This window comes from Pelodiscus sinensis, chromosome 9 (genome assembly GCF_052426305.1).
Source record: "Pelodiscus sinensis isolate ZL-2025 chromosome 9, ASM5242630v1, whole genome shotgun sequence".
Taxonomy (NCBI): Eukaryota; Metazoa; Chordata; order Testudines; family Trionychidae; genus Pelodiscus; species Pelodiscus sinensis.
Window position 1 is genome coordinate 61,911,569 of NC_143060.1, and position 20,271 is coordinate 61,931,839.

The window sequence follows — 20,271 nt, forward strand, 5'->3', positions numbered from 1 at the left end:
ATCATATTAAATTCTCTAGCCCAGGGGTTTTCAAACTTAGGGTCGCGACCTAGTGCTGCGTGGTGGAATGCCAGGCACTACAAATGGGGAACCAAACGACCTTCGTTGTGCATGGCTATTCTTTAATGTTTGGGTTTGCTGGCTCTCCTTGACCGGGCAGTAGAAGATGGTTTATGAGAAGTTGGCTTGGGATCTTCATGGGAAGGGACTTCTGAAATAAAAAATATGCAGACATTAAAAATCAATACAGGGAAACATCCTTGTGTAAATACATCCTGTTGAATCAAGCATGCAGCACCCTCCCTTTTCAAATCACAGCTAAGAGGGACCCACTAGAGGGGCTGCATGGGGAAAGTTCAGGACTATAGTTCCCTCTTCCCCTAAATCAAGGTGTATCCAATTCTGAACCAATGAAAGAAACTGCTTTCCCATGGAATGGCATACTAGGGAGAGCAAATCCTATGTTCCTCAAAGTTAGGGTTGTGCTTTTTGACATCATGCAGTGAGGGATCCAGAACTGAGTGGAGATGGAGAATGAATTATCTGGCACAACTCAGGAGAGGGTGGTTCTGGACAGCTCTTCAAAAGATAGCAACAAGGAGAGCATGAGTGAGATGACTGTAGTCAGTTCCCACGTTCACAACTGTACAATGCACCAAAACCAAACTTTTTACGTCTACACTATGGTTAGGTTGATATAAGGCAGCTTATGTTAAAGGTGCAAGTACAGGGAGACAGGGGAATTCAGGGGGGCACGACCTTCCACATGAATCCTCCCCATCCCACTCCCAGACTGGGGCTCCCATACTCTCCTCATCCCCTCCCCATGATCTACCGCCCCCTTACCAGCGGATGGGGGTGAGGGGAAGGCTCTGTTCTCCTCCTGCTGCACTGGAGACTTTGGAACCACAGCAGGTAAAGGAACATAATGTGGGCCACCAGGTAGCCCCACCCTGGCAGATCCAGCCTGGCTGCACTATCCTCAGCCCCATCACCAGCCCTGTCCTCTGGTGGGGCTGCTGTACAGATGGAGGAGACCTTGTGTGGAAGGGCTGGGGGCAGTACAGCCACACAGGAGGAGCTGCTGGTGGGGCGCTGCCCTGTGGCCCCATCTTCTGCTCCTCCTGTGTCTTTCTGATTTGCCATACCGGCTATGAACATCTTGCTGTTGGTATGGTGGACTGGACTGGACTGTCCTACTTGCACTGCTGGCTTGTGTCGAGCTAATTACGTCATTTCTACACTACAGCTTTGCTACCGCCAGTATGAGGCCCTTACCACACTGACATAATACCTCCCCCTCCCTGAGGGGCACAGGACTTGTGACAACGCAGTTAGGGTGGTGCTATGTCCCTACACACACTGTGCTACATACATCAGTTGTAGGCTAAAATTATTGTGAATTTCATGGCTCAGTGCTGGAGCTGTGAAATTGACAAGAAAGACTAGTAGCTTGGCTAGTAGGTTCCCTGCTTCTGGCTCACAGCTGGCGCAGTCCCCCTAGGGTGAGCGGTGGGTGGGCTTCATCTAGAACTCAGCTGCCCCTGGGGCTTCTAGCTACCCACTTCCAGCAGACTGCTGCCGTCACTCCCCTCTCGCTGCTGGGAGCTCTGCTTCCCCACCCCGGGGCTCCCAGTTCCCTGAGGCCTGCTGCTCAGGCTCCCCACTCCAAGGCTGGCTGCCAGGAACTGAGGACTCTAGCTCCTACCTCCCCACATCCTTCCACAGCTGTTACAGAGTGGCTGCTCTGAGTGGAGACACCACCAGCATGGACTTGACATTAATGAAGTTTCACTCCTCATAGGCATTATGCTGTGAAATTGTGGGGCTCACAGTTGGGGCTAGAACCTTGGGGTGAACGGAGGGCTCCAGCTTTGGGTCTCACATTCAACTGTCAGTGCCCCACAACGCCCCTCTTCAATTGCTGCAAGCTCTTCCCCAGCAAAAGGAGGATAGTGTGGACACCAACAGCTGACTGCATTACTGTGGTGGCTGCAGGCCAAGTAAAATTAAGTCAACCTACGTTTCTAGTGCAGACAAGCTCCTAGAAACAGAAAGAATCAGCTGTACTAAGCATTCTTACCAACTTTATTTCACGAATGCTCCGAATGCAGCGATTCTATTGTTCCTGCTGTAGAACAATTTCCCATGGGAGGTACTGGATACTTGGCACATTTAAAATTAGTCTAGATAAAACACTAGTAAATGTCCAAGAGGAAATGGTCCTGCACTGGTCCTGAGATGGACTAGGGAATCTAGCAGATTTTTTTTCTCTCATAGTCCATGAGTCATCTCAGAATTCTCACTTGGTTTTGGCGGTGCTGTTTAAAAATGCAAACAGCTCACCTAGTTTTGGTGATTCTTCCTGAGGTTGGGTTGCTTTTTCCAGTTGTTTCTCTAGAGCTTGGATTTTCCCCAGAGCTTCTTCCAGCTGCTCATCCAGACTTTCTGATCTCTCCTCTGCAGTTTGAGCACGGATCTCAGCATCTCTGAAATACAGAAGCCAGGAAAACACTGAAACCTTTGCCTGAGAGACTCTGTTGGCAAGAGTCTCAACATTCAGACTAAGGGTATGTCTACACTACCACCCTAGTCCGAACTACCGTTACTCCTCGTGAAATGAGGAGTAACGGTAGTTCGGACTAGGAGGCCTAGTCCGAACTACCTAGTCCGTGCCGCGTGTAGCCGCGCGGCACGGAGTCCGCACTAGCGGACATTTAAAAATGGCTGCGCCCGGCTATATGCAAATGAAGCCCGGGAAATTCAAATCCCGGGCTTCATTTGCAACTCCGGTTGCCTACATTACCACCCTAGTTCGAACTAGGGTGGTAGTGTAGACATACCCTAAGAAAACATAGATTTTTAAGTACAACTGATTGGCTCTATAAAAGCAAACTCACTGATTTAAATGTGTGGCATTATTAAAAAGATCTAAATCAAACAAATGACTCCTTAGCTCCAGCTATATGGGCCTTACACATAAATTCCATTTTAAATTCATTTTAAAGCTCAGTTTCTCCTAACAAAGGGTCAGACGAAATTCAATAAGGACAAATGCAAAGTAGTACACTTAGAAATAACTTGTTATGAGGAAGAAATAATCCACTGCACAAATACAAAACAGGAAATGACTTCCTATGAAGGAATACTGGAAAAAATGGATCTGGGGACTATAGTGGATTACAAATTGAATATGAGTCAACAATGTAATACTATTGCAAAAAACCCCAGCAAACATCATTTTGGGATGTATTAGCAGGAGTGTGGTAAGCAAGACACAGGAAGTAATTCTTTCTCTCTACTCAACACTGAAAAGGATTCAGCTGGAGTACTGAGTCCAATTCTGGGCACCACTCTTTGGGAAGAATACGGACAAACTGAGAGAAGTCCAGAGGAGAGCAACACAAATGATTAAAGGTCTAGAAAATACGACTTATGAAGAAAGCTTGAAAAAGTTGGGTTTGTTTAGTTTGGAAAAGAAAAGACTGGAGAGGTATAAAGTACAATAAAGGTTGTTATATAGAGGAAAGTGATACATTGTTCTTCTTAGCCACTGAAGACAGGGCAAGAAGTAATGGGCTTAAGTTGCGCAAGGGAGATTTACATGAGGTACGTACATAACTGGTTGGATAATCATTCCCAGGGAGTTAACAATGGTTCACAGTCATGCTGGAAGGGCATAAGTGATATTCCCCAGAGATCAGTTCTGGGATTGGTTCTGTTCAATATCTTCATGAATGATTTAGACAATGGCATAGAGAGTATGTTTATAAATACTAAGCTGCTAGGGGTTGAATGTGCTTTGGAGAATAGAATGAAAATTCAAAATGACCGGGACAAACTGGAGAAATGGTCTGAAATAAATCGGATGAAATTCAATAAGGACAATCATGCAAAGCACTCAACTTAAGGAAGAAACAATCCATTATACACATTCAAAATGGGAAATCACTGTCTAGGAAGGAGTACGGCAGAAAGGAATCTGGGGGTCATAGTGGATCACATGCTCAATGTGAGTCAACAGTTGCAACAGTTGTTCCTGTTGCAAAAAAGCAAACAGAATTCTGGGGTGCATTAGCAGGAGGGTTGTAAGCAAGACATGAGAAATAATTCTTCTACTCTATTATGCACCAGTTAGACCTCAGTTAGGATATTGTGTCTAGTTCTGGGCACCACATTTCAGGAAATATGTGGAGAAACTGAAGAAGGTCTAGAGAAGAGCAATAAAAATGATTAGAGGTCTAGAAAACATGACCTATGAGGGAAGATTGAAGGCATTGGGCTTCTTTAGTCTGGAAAAGAGAAGACTGAGAGGAGACATGATAACAGCTTTTAAGTATCTATAAGGATATTACACGGAGGACGGAGGAAAAACTATTCTCCTTGACCTCTGAGGATAGGACAAGAGGCAATATATTTAAATTGCAGCAAGGGAGGTACAGGTTGGACATTAGGAAAACCTAAGTATCACCTAAAGAACTGAAATACATTACCTGCAGAGGATGTGGAATCTCCATCACTGGAGATTTTTAAGAGCAGGTGAGACACACACCTGTCAAGGATGGTCTAGACGGAGCCTGGTCTTGCCATGAGTGCAGGGACTGGACTTGATTACCCCTAGAAGTCCCTTCCTGTTCTATGATTCTATGATTTTCTTCCTATGTGCTTGTGCTATTTGTTTGTACTCCTCAGTAGCAATTTGTCCACGTTTCCACTTTTTGCAGGATTCCTTTCTGATTGTCATGTCATTAAAGAGCTCCCAACAGATCTCTTACTATTCTTCCTACCATTCCTCTACATGGCAACAGGTTGCACTTGTTCCTTAAATACTGCCTCTTTGAGTTTCAAGCTCTCCTGAACGCTTTTGTCCATTAGATTTTTCTTTCCATAGGACTTTGCCTATGATATGACCCCAAGCAGTGTGAACTGCGTGCAGTGAGAGCGACTCAAGCAAGCTGGTGTGGTTATGGCACAACTTTGTTAAAACAGTTTGTTAACACCTTGCAGAGAACTGGACAGTCCTCTTTCTCAAGGATTAAATCTTATCCCTCTCAGCCCCCTAATCACATGACCCAGAACTCACAGGAGCTGCTCTTGCAAACGATCCAGAGTAGCCAACATCTCAAACTCCTTTTGAGAATAGGAGGTTGTTGACTTGCTGGCAGTCATCTCTCTCTGGGGGGAAAAGAGGAAACACCTTCTAAACAGAAGCATGAGGAGAGGGGAAAAAGCAACAGAGCTCTCCTTCTTCTGTAGCATATGCCTGGTCCAGGGAGGTGCTGGTCTGTCTCTGCTTAGTTGCAGCATGGACAAAACATGTCTATAATGTGTTTACTTTACAAAATGTCAGGGAATGTTCTAGGCACTGATGGCCAGAACCTACTGAATTTGTGTAAAATCAGAAAAGTGAAAAGGGGAAAACGGGACAAACGGAGAACAGCCACAGCTTCTTAGATTCTTTTGAAAATGCCACTAGGTACCTATCTGCATCTTCAGGCACCTAAACCCTTTTACAAATTTGGTCTCAGAACTCAAGTTACAGATCAGGTGAAAAGGAAACAAACATTTGTATAATGGAGATTCTCACCCCAGAGACTGACACTGTTGTTGACTTGAGGGATTTCAAATGGATGTTGGCGTCATGTCCCACGATTCTGATGGTGTCCTCAGGTACCTCACCGCTTTCAGTCGGGGGCTCACTGCTGATAACTGGCACAGGTGGCTCCTGCTGGAAGGAAAGGTGAATGAGGAGCTAGTGCAGTGGCTCCTGGCACCACACTGAGGCCTACACTTCACGTCCCATGCAAATGGCAAGAAACAAAGAAAGGCCCCACTGGAAAGCTGCATGTCTGCAATCATTTGTAAAAAGGGAGATTTTCACCTTTGCCCCTAACACTTCTTCCCATTTTACAGATTTCTTTTCAACATCAACATCTCCAGTTTTGCCCTTCCCAAGCTTAGAAGACTCAGACATTTCTTCAGGTAAAGACGACTCCGCATCATCTGACTGCATCTGTGGCTGAGACTCCTGGAAAGCAACGCAAGGGGACCGGTTAGGAGCACTCTTGTCCAGGATTCTGTCCCTCCACAGAACAGAAGCCAAGACCAAAACAAGGCAGACAATCACTAATCTTGTTCCGCTTACATTTTTAAACCGGAAATAAATGGCAGCTCAGCTGGTTTATGAGGGCTGCCTTCAAATCTATTTAAAACACAAGTTACATGAAGTTGATGTCTCCTCTAAAGCTTTACTGAACCTATATGAATATTACAAACCCCTACGCAGCTTGGCAAAATCTGTTCAGAATAAGCCACAGAACAAGGTAGTAGGATGACTACAGGGCAGCTGGTGCACACATTAAATGTGGGAAATCTCAAACAATATCTATACACACAGGGTCAAATCAGACCTGACGTAAGCAGACGAAACTCCATTCAAATCAATGGAACTGAATTCACTTCCACCATGTTTGATTTTGGCCCTGTATGTCTGAAATTAGACCACTGTCAGATCTACCATCCAGAAACTGAGAGTCAAGTCATATTCTCATAGGCATCATTCAGCCACACACAGAATGAAGGTAGGAGCTCTCCTACCATTCTGATCTCCTGTGCCATTCAAACCCAGGATTCCATCAATTCGCAATTTCTTGGGAGACGCAACATTTACCAGGAAACACCTCAAGGCCAATCTTCAGCTGGTGTCAACTACCACAGCTCCATTGAAGCTAGGACAATTGACAGCAGCTGAAAGTCTGCCCCCATAGGAAGCATCATGAACCCCAATAGTCCTCCAACGTGGAGTCTGGAATGCAGAGGGCTCCAATACGAGGAACCCCCCTGGAAACTGAACCACACTATTCAGTCGGGAAAGCCTTTCAACTGCTCCCCAGAGAAACAGGTTCTGCTATGGCTGGCAAGTACTAAGTCATTAAGTACCTGAGGCCCAAACAGGTTCGTCTTCTCTTCTGAACTGAGTAAGGAGACGGGAGAACCTTTGAATTCCGAAAGCAGGAAATTGCAGGTATTAACCCAGTCCAGGCACTCAGTCTGGGATAAAGTAATTGAAGAGACAAATTATCAAGAAGAAGAGAAGAACTGACATTTCATTCACACCATCCTTCTATCTATGGTATTAATATAGCCCCAGTTATCCTCACCCTACAAAGGAAAATACACTCCGCTAAGCCTTCAAACACAGAGCCTTTCATGCACTCATATCCTATTCCATACAATATATTTAACAAGTTGCCGATTGGTTTGGCCCAGCAGCATAGTAACAGCAGATTACTCTAAAAGGTAGGGGCAGGAATCCGAGTTCAGGCCCTAGGCTTGATGTTTTACCCCATAAACCAGCACAGAAATGCTGGGGCGGAGCATTCCCAAACCTGCAGGAAGCACTCTCTCACATCACTTTGGAACAGCCCCATCTCTGTGATGCTTAGAGCAACATTAGGTGGATCAGCCCAATACAAGGTGGCCTTTGGAGATAATGGGAATTTCAAAGGAGGGAGGAATGGAGCTATGCAATACGAGAGGGCATGTTTGCCAGACTTCTCTAAGATAAAATCCAGCAACTAATGTGACATCTGCATAATAGCTTTACATACATATGCAGAATCAGGAGGTCTTAGGACTAGATCAGGAAGTCTTGTCCAGTGCCGATGGGGTACTGTACCTAGTATGCCCAGGGATCTCTCCTTAGGCTCGGCAAAATGCTGGATATAACTACCTAGCCCAAGTGCCTGGCAACCTTTAAACTAGATTTGAGTCTATAGCAACTCTCATGTGGATTAGATCCTACAGAAAAGGCCTGAGGCATGTATACTAGAACAGTGTAAGAAAGAAATTAAGGCTAAACATGGCCCAGACAGACTGCTCAAAACTGAGAAGTTTTTGAAGTGCTCTCTGGGTGCTGCAGTCAACTAGGAAATTGCTGGTTGGGGCGGATCTGTGAGTGGAGGTAGAGTCTGACTAGAGGAAGTGTTGAGGGATTCTCCGGAGCACTGGGGTCTTTAACAAGGGTCTGTATCATCCAATCAATTTGACAATGTTTTAATTCACTACTGACCATCAGTGAACCATATAGGTTGAATATACTGTTGCAAGTAAGGAACATTTGGTGGCTTATGGCTTTCCATGCTTGGGTCTAAGATGAAGCAAAAATGTTCTGTGTGCAAACTCCTTCCTGACTCTCTTGTCCATGTTAGCTTTGTGCCTGTTCTTCCTCTTCCTTTCACAAACCCGGGCTGATCTGCCCATGCCGTGGACAGACAGGTGCACTGGCAACTGTTACCTTGATTTTCTCCAGTTCCTGGAGCTCAGAATCGTGGTCTGAATGCAATTCATCTTGTTTCTTCCGAACTGTAACCTCTACCATCTCCTTGCAGCAGCTGAGGAGACACAGAATGTCACTTATCCTCCAGCAATTGCCTCAAACAGCTTTTTCCCCTGGGTCAGAATTCTGCAGAACCCCGCTGTTGCAACAAGACACACTGTGGTCACACACCACAGGGTTGTTAAAGCAGTGCCATATACATCACTTAATTGTCTGTACATGTCAGGTTTCTGATATGCCTTAGAGCAAGGATTGTGGGAGGATTTAGGCCTATAAAACTGTGCTTAATATCTCCAAAATTATAGGGGAATTGTGACATAGTAGCAAACTATAAAGAGAATGTTTAAGTTACTTGACTGGCCAAGTTCTCGCTCTGATATTACTCCCAACTGTTCCATGTGAATTAAAAGCTTTCTCGTTCACAGACCAGCTTCTCCTTGGCCCAGCAGTGAAGTCATAGCCCTGACTTTGTAGCAGCCCAATCTGTGAGCCCCAAAATGCAGAAGATGTCAGAAATTCCGCCGTATAGGCATTTCTTGCCAACTTGTCATACTAGTGATCCCCTTTAAGGCCCCATTTCCTTCAGCTTCCAACGAGTGGGAGAGAAGCAACTCTCTCCCCGAGCTTGAAGAAAGCCCAGAATCCACTTTGAAACCCAACCCCCTACCTGGGTATTAGCAAACGGTGGCCAAGCAGAACCTAAGCTGGGAGCCCGTCCGCCAGAAAAGCAGCAGCATATGCGTGTGTCTGTCTTCATGCCCTATGCTGTCTCTGTCTCTCCGCATCCTTTCCTTGGGTCTCACCTTCCTCCTTTTTACCCTCTGTCTCATTTCTGCACTCAGTCACTGAGCTAGCTAGCAAGTCTCTCCATACACCCTTCCTCCTGCATTCCTCTCTCCCTTGTCTCTTCTCCAATTAGCCCCTTGCCCAGGTTCCATCTTTTGGGGGGCTACAACAGACAGCGAGCTGTTTTCCTTTACAAATCACGCACCGTGTTAGAGCATGAGTCTGTAGATGCCAACATTAGAGCCAGGGGACCCACTACAGTACTTGCTTTATGAACTATAGTCCTCGAAGACAGGCCATAAACCCCCATCATTTTCCTCAGCATGACGTTTAGGATCTCTGGTAGGAGTAAGCGATCTGAATCATGCACCTAGACAGTAAAGCCCTTAATGATTACATAGCGGTGGGTGTTGAACACCACAAGTTATTCCAGCTAATGTTATCATTAACTTATGCTTGAAATGTTTCCTTCTGAGTGCCACACAGTATTAAAGTTGCCTTTTTATAATCCCACCCCCTTCTGGGGAGCTCAGACCTCCCTTCAGGGAGCTGTCCCATCACACGATGGGTTTTTGCCATTGGAAAAAATCCTAGGAGGCAAGTGAGGTCTGAGGCGTCATCAGTACCTCATGATATATTTGGAGAATCTGCTCATTTTGGAAACCAGGTTCCTTGCATCTTCCTCTAGATAATAGCCACTTAGCCTCTTGAGCTCTTGATCCTGAGCAGCTTCTGACTTGCTCTCTAGGAGACCCTTATTGGAGGAGTGGTCCGATACCATCAAAGTCAGCACATTCACCATCCACATGGTCAGGGCTTTGTGGAGTTCAGTCATCTGCACAGAAGTTCAAACTAAAGGGTTAAAGCATGAATCAAACCGCGGCAAGAGTCTGGAATGGTAACTGGGTGTCAGATTTGCAAAGAACTCTGAATTTAGTGGCAGGAAAGTCCACACGTGCATCATCAGGGCTGGGCAGCACATCCCCGTCCCAACCATCTCCTATGGGAGCCACAGGCCACGCCCCCAGCACCACTGGGCTGCCCAACATAGCCATGCCTTGCCATCTTGTGTGGCCCCCTCCTTCTGCTCCCTGGGACAGCTCCCCCGCCCCAGCCACAGACTGACCAGTCCTGGCCCCAGCCAGGCCTGGGGAGTGCCAGCAGGAGGTCTGTGCAGCCTCCTGCACTTTGTGGGCTAGACCTGGGAAATGCCAGGTAAGTCTTCTAGTATATATAGAAAATGATGGGATGTAACTTAGCTGTTACCACTCAAAAGAGATCTTGGAGTCATTGCGGCTAGCTGTCTAAAAACATCCACTTAGCGTGCAGTGGCAGTCAAAAAAACTAACGGGATGTTGGAAATCATTAGGAAAGGGATCTATATAATAAGAGAGACAATATCATAACACCACTATGTAGGTCCATGATACACCCACACCTTGAATACTACACGTGCAATTCTGGTTGCCCCATCTCAAAAAAGAACTGGAAAAAGTACAGAAAAGGGCCACAAATACTTAAGGGTTTGGAGACATTAAAAAGACAGGGACTATTCAGCTTCCAAAACAGATGACTGAGAGAAGATATGGCAGTGGTATAAAATCGTAAATGTTGTGGAAAAAGTGAGTAAAGAAGTGTTATTTACTCCTTCCCATAACACCAGAACCAAGAGTCGCCCAATGAAATGAATAGGCAGCAGGTTTAGCACAAATATAAGGAAGTCTGTGGAACTCTTTGCCAAGGGAATGATAATGGGACTGAAAAAAAGAATGAGATATGTTCAGAGGATAGATTCATCAATGGCTGTTAGTCAAGATGGATGCAACTCCATGCTCTGGGTATTCCTAGATTCTGACCCTCCAGAGGGTGGGAACGGACTACAGGGGATAGATCACTCCAAGATGGTCTGTGTTTTTCATTCCTTCTGAAGCATCTGGCAGTGGCCACTGTCAGAAGACAGGATATTGGGATAGAGGGAACATTGATCTGACCCTATGTGGCCACTTTTATGTTCACTGTGTAAGTAGCCAGCTCTCCATAGGCCACTAAAGAATCCTCATAACAGAACTTCAAATACAATGAAGAGAGGCTTGAGTTAACATAACAGTGGAATTGATGAATGCATATAAAATGCAATGAGTGGGGAGCTACTCTAGAATTATATACTGGCCCAGCATCCAAATCTTGGGACATCAGGTCCAGTTCAGACATCTGGTTGCATTTTTCATGGACCACTAAGAGCAAGGAGTCTTGAGAAGACAGCATCTTATAACTGGAGCCATGGGAAATACATTCAGTCGAAATTTCATGCTCAGATTGGGACTTTTCACTGAAGTCTGTTCGAAGTAGGAATAAGAGATCCTCCGGAAAAGGGCTTTATTCCGGAGGATCGCGCCAGTCTAGACGCTTTTTTTCCAGCTTTTCCCCAAGCCGGAAAAAAAGCGGCGGACATATTTATTTAAATCCGTGGGGGATATTTAAATCCCCCGCGGATTTCCCTATCCTGACTTACCTGATTTGCATGGCTTTTCCGGAAATTGTGGCCAGTGTAGATGTAGCCCTTCTGTATAAGGCAAACTGCTTGCTGCATTGCAAGCATTGTCAAGCAATTGGCTATACTTCAGCCAATTAACTTGTTAACATTATCATGTGCACTTTCAAAATCAGATTTCCAAAACTCTTTGCGGAAGCCATAGGAAAAAATCTATATAATGTGGCAAAGTTTTTCATAAATTTCTAGTGGTCCTGGTTAAAGTCTGGTTCATGACACTCTAGCGGGTCCTTTCTGACAACTGCACTGAAGGATTCTGAAAGGATCCCTCCCAAATCTCCTCTTGCCAGAAAAGTGGAAACCATTGTGCTGAGCTTCAAAGGGAGAGGAAGGGGTAAAAGCACAGGGAGCTTCCTCTGGACTCTACCCTAAACAATAATAAACATACAAAAATGAAACGAGGATGACTGCTTGACAGATGAGCTCCCAACCCAAACCCCCTCTGGCATATACGTACTTCCTCTGTAAGCTGAAGATTGTCCTTCTCAGTCCCAGAAGTTGTGGTCAAGATCCATTGTTGGATCATCTTAAACACATCACTTGGAACAACCCTAAAGGAAAACAACCCCACAAACCAAAGTGATCTATATAGTGCATCAGATCTGAGGCTCTCATAGCTCAAACAGAAATCTAGCTTCCCAACTCAATGCTATATCTGCAATATACGTGAAACCCATGTTCATTGTCAGAGTGTAGTGGGAAGAGAGTTTCTAACTACACCAGACTAACACGGCTACATTTCTATCACTATCAAGGACTCTTACTGCAGGAGAGGGGTACTAGGAGCTAAGGAGCAGTTACTATAAGGATCATTCCCAGACAACTGCAAAAAAATGACGGAAAATGGAACTCTGTGGGGAAAGAGAGATTAGGTTAACAAAAACTTAGTCAAATAACTGACAGAAGTTATATTAATTTCTTGTAAGAGGCAGTCATACTAGGCACGAGAGCTTCCAAAAATGGGAATTCTAATTGTTTGAAGTCACAAGTTCTATGTAAGTGTGACTTACAATGGAAACAGAAGTTGTAAATTGATTTGCTTCCTTGTGACAGACAAACAAAGGCTAACACATATTTTAAAAGTGGAAGAGAGGTTCCACTGAATTTTACATCAGAAATTCTGTCCAGCTTGGACTTTTTGAGAGGCTTTATGTATTGCTGACAAATAACAACATTATGACCATACAAGTACTAAGAGAGTATCTTGAGCAACTGGTTTTCAGTCAGAGTATTCGAAATCTGGTTTTAGTTATGTTTAACTCAAATGCCTGACAAAGAGTTATGATGAAAGATTTGTCATTGGCTCTCTACCAGTTAAAGACTGAAACCTGAGCTACACTACCAGCTTCGGTTGACATGAGGCACATTAAGACAATCTAATAATGTGTGTGTCTACACTCCTGAGTCCCTTCCGTCAGTGTATGTGGCCTGTAAAGTCCACTTCTGTTCTTGCCAGAGCTGGAGATGCAGACACAGAGCGGCTGCTCCTGGGGCTGGGGCTGTGGTACTAAAAATAGCACTGCAGCCGCAGCTCCAGCAGCCGCCATGCGGTTCACCCTTGCTGCAGCTCCAGCCTTGGGGAAGGCTGAAGCTGGGGCCAGGGCCATGTGGTGGCTGCCCAGCTGCTCCAGTCCTGGGTGTACTGGGTGGCCGGCGGCTGCCCCGTGTGCCAGAGCTGGGGCTGTGGGGAGTGGCATGCAGCACCCCCACAACCACAACTCCCTTTGGCCAGGAACAGGAGCAATGTATGGCAGGGTCTCCCGCACTCTGTCCTACACACACACGCTTCCAACCCCCTACCCCGTACCTGTAAGAAAATGGACAATTTTGTGTTATGCCTCAAAGGAACAGATACATGTAAGATACCAAATGGCTACTGAAAATGTTGCAGTATTAATTTTGTTTTTATTTGATTTCACATTAAGTAAACATTTAAAGTCATGCACCTTGTTAATTATCCCTTATTTCAGTATTCTTTCTTCCATAATTGTGTGTGTGTGTGTGTGTGTGTGTGTTATTAATCGAGGGAACACTGCTTCCCACCTAAACCAAGACTCTGTAGCCAATTACTAAGCACCTGTGCCAGACAGCATCTACCACAAGAGAACATTTATCCAAGAATGTGAGAAAAGAAAATTATATCAGGACAACCTTATGAACACTGGCAAGAACCTTACAAGTCATGAAGTTTTTTACTCCTGAGATCTTCCCGGGACTGGCTGGAACCTATAATTGTCCTCAGTTCGGCCACCTGGATCAGCCAATCAGGCATCACTTGAGACAACTTCAGCCATTCAGATTCAGGCATGCCAGATCCTCGCTTGTTGGTTAGCATCTTGAACGTCCAATCTTCCATACTGCTCACTAAACCTGTCAAAATCCTAGTTACCCCTGTGGGGGGGGGGGGGAGAGAATTCCTTCAGTCAGTGAAAAGTGAGCTTCAGAATGCAGTGGTTCAAATTCTATAAGAGGAATGACTACATTAGGCATGAACTTAGCACGCTTGAATTAAAGAATAACTTTAGTAAGGAACTAATTCAAAACCAAGTCAATGGATGCTTTTCTGTTTATTTCAAGTGTTGTGGTTAAGATGATATATTTCCTATATTGCTCAATTTCAGATTCCTAGCTCTCAGCAACGGCCAGCATCACAAGAATCAGCAGCTTTGTATTCAATCAGGCGCACTGGATCAGACAGACCAAGAAGTATCTGTTGTTCCTATGCATAAAGCCTTTCACAGTAGGGCTTTATTTATTTATTTGCCAAGAATGTTTCATACCTAAAAGGGCAAAACTTTCAACACAAGCATCCAATTTCTGCCAGGTGAGTGTGCATGTGTATGTGCAAATAGAAATGCATGTGTAAAATGGGAAACTGCCTGAGCAAAGGTGTAGAGAATACACCTGCAAAAGTGTATTCCCTGTCTGCTGAGATGCATATAACTATACATATTCTTATTATCAAAAGCAAGTGTTTAAATTCTCTTTGAGTCCTACTAAAGGTGATGGCTTCCACGATGTCTTGTGGCAAAGAGTTCCACAGATTGTGCATCATGGGTTCAAATTTGTTCACTTGCAGATTCACTGACTGTCCCTTGTTTTTGTTTTTGTTTTTGTTTTGGAGAAAGGGTAAATAGGAGCACCAGACATATCTTTATGCTGCATATCTCTAGCATGTCTTCTCTAATCTAAACTAACTGGCTCTGATTGTAACACTCAATCAATTGGGGTTCTATAGGGTCTGTTTGGGGACCGCTTCTGTTCAATATCTTCATCAATGATTTAGATGATGACATAGAGAGTACGATTATTATCTTTGCAGATGATGTCAAGCTGGGAGGGGTTGCAAGTGCTTTGGAGGATAGCGTCATAATTCAAAATGATCTGAACAAACTGGAGAAATGGTCTGAGGTAAATTGGATGATTAAGTTTAATAAGGATAAATACAAAGTACCCCATTTAGGAAGGAACAATCAATTTCACACATATAGAATGAGAAGTGACTGTCTAGGAAGGAGTACTGCAGAAAGGGATCTAGGGGTCATAGTGGACCACAAGTTAAACATGAGTCAATAGTGTGACACTGTTGCAAAAAAGCAAACATAATTCTGGGTTGCATTAACAGGAGTGTTGTGAGCAAGACATGAGAAGTCATTCTACCGCTCTATTTTGCGCTGAGTATTGTGTCCAATTCTGGGCACCACATTTCAAGAAACACGTGGAGAAATTGGAGAAGGTCCAGAGAAGAGCAACAAAAATGATTAAAGGGCTAGAAAACATGAGCTATGAGGGAAGACTGAAGGAATTGGGCTTGTTTAGTTTAGAAAATAGAAGACTAAGAAGAGACATGATAGCAGTCTAAAAGGGTGTTACAAGGAAAAGGGAGACAAATCATTCTCCTTGGCCTCTGATGACAGGACAAGAAGCAATGGGCTAAAACTGCAGCATGGTAGATTTAGGTTGGACATTAACCACCCTGACAGTTACAAAGTTTTTCCTAAACACTGGAATAAATTGCCTAGGGAAGAGTGGAATCTCCATCACCGGAGATATTTCAGAGCAGGTTAGATAGATGTCTATCAGTGATGATCTAGACCAAGGGTAGGTAATCATTTTTGGTGGGGGGCCACTCCAAGATTTTGGAAAGTGGTCAAGGGCTGCACTTTTCTGTGGAGGAGATGCAGGGTCTAGAATGGAGGTTGGGTGCAGAAGAGTGCATGGGGTAAGGAAGTGGGGTGCAGGAGACGGTGTGAGGTCTGAGAGGGAGTTTGGGTGAAGGAGGGGGTTGTGATCTGGGTCAGGGGGTATATGGTCACGGAAAGAGTATGAGTGCAAGAGAGGACTCTGGCCTGGGGGGGGGGTGCAAAGTCTGGGAGGGAATTGTGACCTGGGAGAATGGAAAAAGGAGGTGCAGACTGTAGAGGGTTTGGGTGGTGAACTGGGGCAGGAGAATGGTGTGCAGGGTCTGAGAGGGTGTTTGGGTGCAGGAGAAGATTCTGGCCTGGGGGAGGGTATAGGAAGGGGTACAGGGTCAGGGAGGGAGTTGAGACCTGGGGCAAGAGGGTGCAGAGGGTTTGGATGGCGACCTGGGAGAGGGAATCCTATTAGTTGTTTCCAGCTAACAGGAGCTGAGGATTGGGCTGGGGCAGGGAGTTCACACAAATCCTTCCCCTGCCTGCAGAGCAGAGAGCCACATGGACTGCACTTTAAGCTGCAGCAGCTGCATGTCTGAAGGTCCTGGCAGTGTGGTCTGTGGGCCGGATCCGGTGGGTTGGCAGGCCAGATCCAGCCTCTGGGCCGTATTTTGCCGAGCACAGATCTAAACAGTGCTTGGTCCTGCCGTGACGGCAGGGGACTGGACTCAATGACCTCTCAAGGTCCCTTCCAGTCCTAGTGTTCTATGGTTCCCTGATTCCAATCTCTCCTCACACAGAAGTTTCTCTATGCCTCTCCCCCTTGTTAACCAAATACTGACCCCCTTCTACTCTGATACCTAGGCTTGGGTATAGGATAATCAGACCTCAGCACAGTGCTTAGGTGACTGAGTGCCACTTCTCTGTGTTACAGAATGATATTTTCAATATCACTAGCCTGTTTCTTATAACTTCTTAATAGTTTGTTTCTACCATTGTTGCACATTGAACATAGTTTTTATTCAGCTTTTCACATTGATACCTCTGATCTCGTTCCCAAATGATTACATTAGTTTGGAAGGAAAAACTGAATTACAAGACTGGTCATCTCTTACCATTGTCCCCATTTATTCTTATGCTGTACTGTCGGCAGAGCTCACTTGCATGTTCATTTAATTCTTCCATAGCCCTGAGCTCTGGAGGCAACACCCCATTAATATCCTTGTGACGACTAAACACCATTTGTCCCAGCTCCGTCCAACGTTTCTGCAGGTTGACAGCAGTCTTGAGGGTCTCCTTCCTCATTAGTAGAATTTCCCCTCCATATTGCTCCAGGTCCTCATTCAGCATCTAAAAAGAAAGTAATGAATATGTCATCCCAGTAACAGCTCTCAGCTGGCTGGATCAACCCAGAAGTGCAATAGAAAAGTGAGGAAGCCCGTTTGGCTCAGGATGAAAAAGATGTTGAAAACTAAGTAATTATACTTTGCTTTATGACTATCCTTCTTAGCATTTGTAGAATTAAATAATTTGTACTTATTAGCAGCTTAATTTGTAGGCTAAGGGCCTATGCTTATCAGAAAGTCTTACATTTTCCAAGTTCTTGAAGTCCTTTAGGATTTCTTCTAATACATCTCTTTTTATAGCAGAGAAGCTTGCTTTCCCACTAGAGGGACAAGGAGAGAAATTGAGAGACAGGATGAGATATAAGAGAAACCTTACTCCTGAATGTGCAAAAGTAAACTTATGATGTGTGCATGCCCCGCTACATACTATATTCTGTACTTGAAACAGAGGCCCATCTTCCACCCCACCTCTGACTTACATGCCCTCCACTAGAATCACAAAAGCATGTGGAGTCCCATTTAGGAAAAAATATTTCTTCAAGTACAGAAATAATGGAAAGGAAATGTAGTTGTCAGTAAGGCTGTGGATGAAATTGACAAAATGCTGTCCTTCACTCATGCTGTAATCACCAGGAGAAAAAAATCTTCTAAAATATTTTTAGTCTTATTTCACTTTTTAAATGTGTAGGTCAACAAGTAGCTAGAATGAAGATAACCAAGTTAATGTTACTATCAGAACCTTACATTTTGCATCTTCTGACTTTTAATGTCTCGTTTTGTAACTTTAGTGTTATATTAAAATAAATGTTGGTATTTCACTTATTTGCATGTAAGCATAAAAATTGCCAAGCTTCAACAACAAACAAGATCACTGTCAGTCCATTCAAAGTAACATTTCAAAAAGAAAACTCCAGTTATATAATCACAGGATGCAATTGTCAGTCCAGTTGAAGTCAAATCAAAACTCCCAGTGCCTTCAATTAAGTCAGGTTTTTTACCTAGTGAGAGGCTACTGGATAAATACACTAGAACTTCAGAGTTACAAACACCAGAGTTATGAACCGACCAGTCAACCACAGACCTCATTTAGAAACAGAATTATGTAATCAGGCAGCAGCAGAGACAAAGCAAAATTACACAAAACAAATACAGTACAGTGCTAAATAAAAATTAAACGCTGTTAGCCAAGCCAATTCCACAAGCCAAATACATAGGGAAGTGTTGGAACTTAACTTCAATTACAATTTTGGGAGCCATCACAAAAGTATGAATAAAGACATGGCTAGCTCACTACCTTCCACATCCTAATGACTTAACCAACCAAACAATGGGTACCTAAGAACAATTTGCACCTTCTCTATCAGCTTCTTGTAACATGAACACTCTAAGTCACTATTTTTTCCCTTCCTCCCTGCCCCTATTCCCTATTTATTTTGTAATTGGACTTTTAATACTCCATTCATCTGAAGAAGTGGGTTGTACCTACGAAAGCTCATGATACCATTTACATGTTTTGTTATTCTTTAAGGTGAACATAACATACATAAGAACATAAGAACGGCCGTACTGGGTCAGACCAAAGGTCCATCTAGCCCAGTATCCTGTCTGCCGACAGTGGCCAGCACCAGGTGCCCCAGAGAGGGTGGACCGAAGACAATGATCAAGCGATTTGTCTCCTGCCATCCCTCTCCAGCCTCTGACAGAGGTCAAGGACACCATTTTATCCCCTGGCTAATAGCCTTTTATGGACCTAACCTCCATGAAATTATCTAGCTTCTCTTTAAACTCTGTTATAGTCCTAGCCTTCACAGCCTCCTCTGGCAAGGAGTTCCACAGGTTGACTACGCGCTGTGTGAAGAAGAACTTTCTTTTATTAGTTTTAAACCTGCTACCCATTAATTTCATTTGGTGTCCTCTAGTTCTTCTATTTAAGGAACTAATAAATAACTTTTCTTTATTTGCCCTCTCCACACCACTCATGATTTTATATACCTCTATCAGGTGCTTCTTGTATTTTAGTAATGTTTCATCTTAGGTGATCATTTTTTTCCATTCACTGCAAAGTCCTCATGGTAACAAACAGATCTCTCAGTTTACTATGAAACCTTTTTTTGTTTGTTTGTTTCTTGTTTTCAGTGGGGGAGTAAGAGTTATTGCAGAAGGCATGAACAGAAGTCTACATCACCATACTGGAGCTGACAGATTTCAACTGTGGACAAGGCTTTCAAAGTACAGTAAACAGATAGCAAGCCCAACAGAAAAATGGTTACGGTATATGCAGCTTGCACCCAGTGAGCCAAATCCTCCAGCTAATGGGGGTTTGGGCTGCATACAGGATGCCAGATTTGGTGCACTGCAATGTTCTGTCACACAATGGAGGTGGAGGTAGCAAGTGTACCCCCGCGCAAATTTAACAATCACCCCTGCACACTCACAAAACATGCTCCTGGAAGTACTGCATCCACTTGTTAAGGCTATTCTGAACAATTTGCAGCTTCTTCCTGCTGGAGTTCTCAGCCTGTTCCACTTCAATTCCAATGCTGCCCAACAACTCCCTGAACTGCTCCGTCATCTCCTGCAAATCGGAAAGGTCTGCTGTGTCCTGTACGCATCACAAGAGCAAATGAGAGAGCCATAAGCAAAGGGGCCTTCCATTTCACTGGGATCAGAACAATGACCACTCAGTTTTATGACAAAGTACCTACTTCCACAGCATACACAATGGCCCTGGGAGCTGCATATTTCACCAACAGCATGAGGACTGAGGCACACTTGACTCAACTCAGTACCCGAGTTTTGTGTTGTGCTGAAATATCAGAAGGCAAACATGCTGGGCCAGCACTGTTGAGGATACAATTACACTAGCACAAATTTGGCTTAGTCCTCTGAGGATGAACAGGAGAGAAGAAGGAAAAGCTACGAAGAGAAGGGAAAACAGAGAGATGAGGAGAGTTGAGAGAGAGAGAGAGAGGACAGAGAAGAGCAAGAAAGAACATCAGGGAGAGGAAGAGAAAGAGATGGGGAGAAAGAAAACCTATTCAAACCATAATGTTCATTCAACCCTGAGCCAAGACTATAAAGTTCAAATAGTAACTGGGAAGCATGAAATTCTGCACT

The 20,271-nt window shown here is 44.3% G+C and overlaps 1 protein-coding gene across 3 annotated transcripts in view; it reads right to left on the reverse strand.

Annotated features, from left to right (window-relative positions):
• AXDND1 (axonemal dynein light chain domain containing 1) overlaps positions 1-20,271 on the reverse strand; it is a 35,242-nt gene continuing 14,971 nt past the window's right edge. For 2 of the 3 annotated variants that reach the window (XM_075936848.2, XM_006126975.5), the window contains 13 exons: positions 19,590-19,756; positions 17,399-17,474; positions 16,924-17,158; positions 13,853-14,066; positions 12,133-12,226; positions 9,751-9,959; positions 8,297-8,393; positions 6,940-7,050; positions 5,882-6,028; positions 5,588-5,728; positions 5,084-5,175; positions 2,347-2,489; positions 1-211 (listed from right to left, as the gene is read on the reverse strand). In XM_075936848.2, coding sequence (XP_075792963.2) covers positions 123-211; positions 2,347-2,489; positions 5,084-5,175; positions 5,588-5,728; positions 5,882-6,028; positions 6,940-7,050; positions 8,297-8,393; positions 9,751-9,959; positions 12,133-12,226; positions 13,853-14,066; positions 16,924-17,158; positions 17,399-17,474; positions 19,590-19,756 — 1,815 coding nt within the window. In that variant the 3' untranslated portion in view covers positions 1-122. The remainder of the gene's footprint in view (positions 212-2,346; positions 2,490-5,083; positions 5,176-5,587; positions 5,729-5,881; positions 6,029-6,939; positions 7,051-8,296; positions 8,394-9,750; positions 9,960-12,132; positions 12,227-13,852; positions 14,067-16,923; positions 17,159-17,398; positions 17,475-19,589; positions 19,757-20,271) is intronic. The other variant, XM_025186602.3, reaches the window with a different exon arrangement.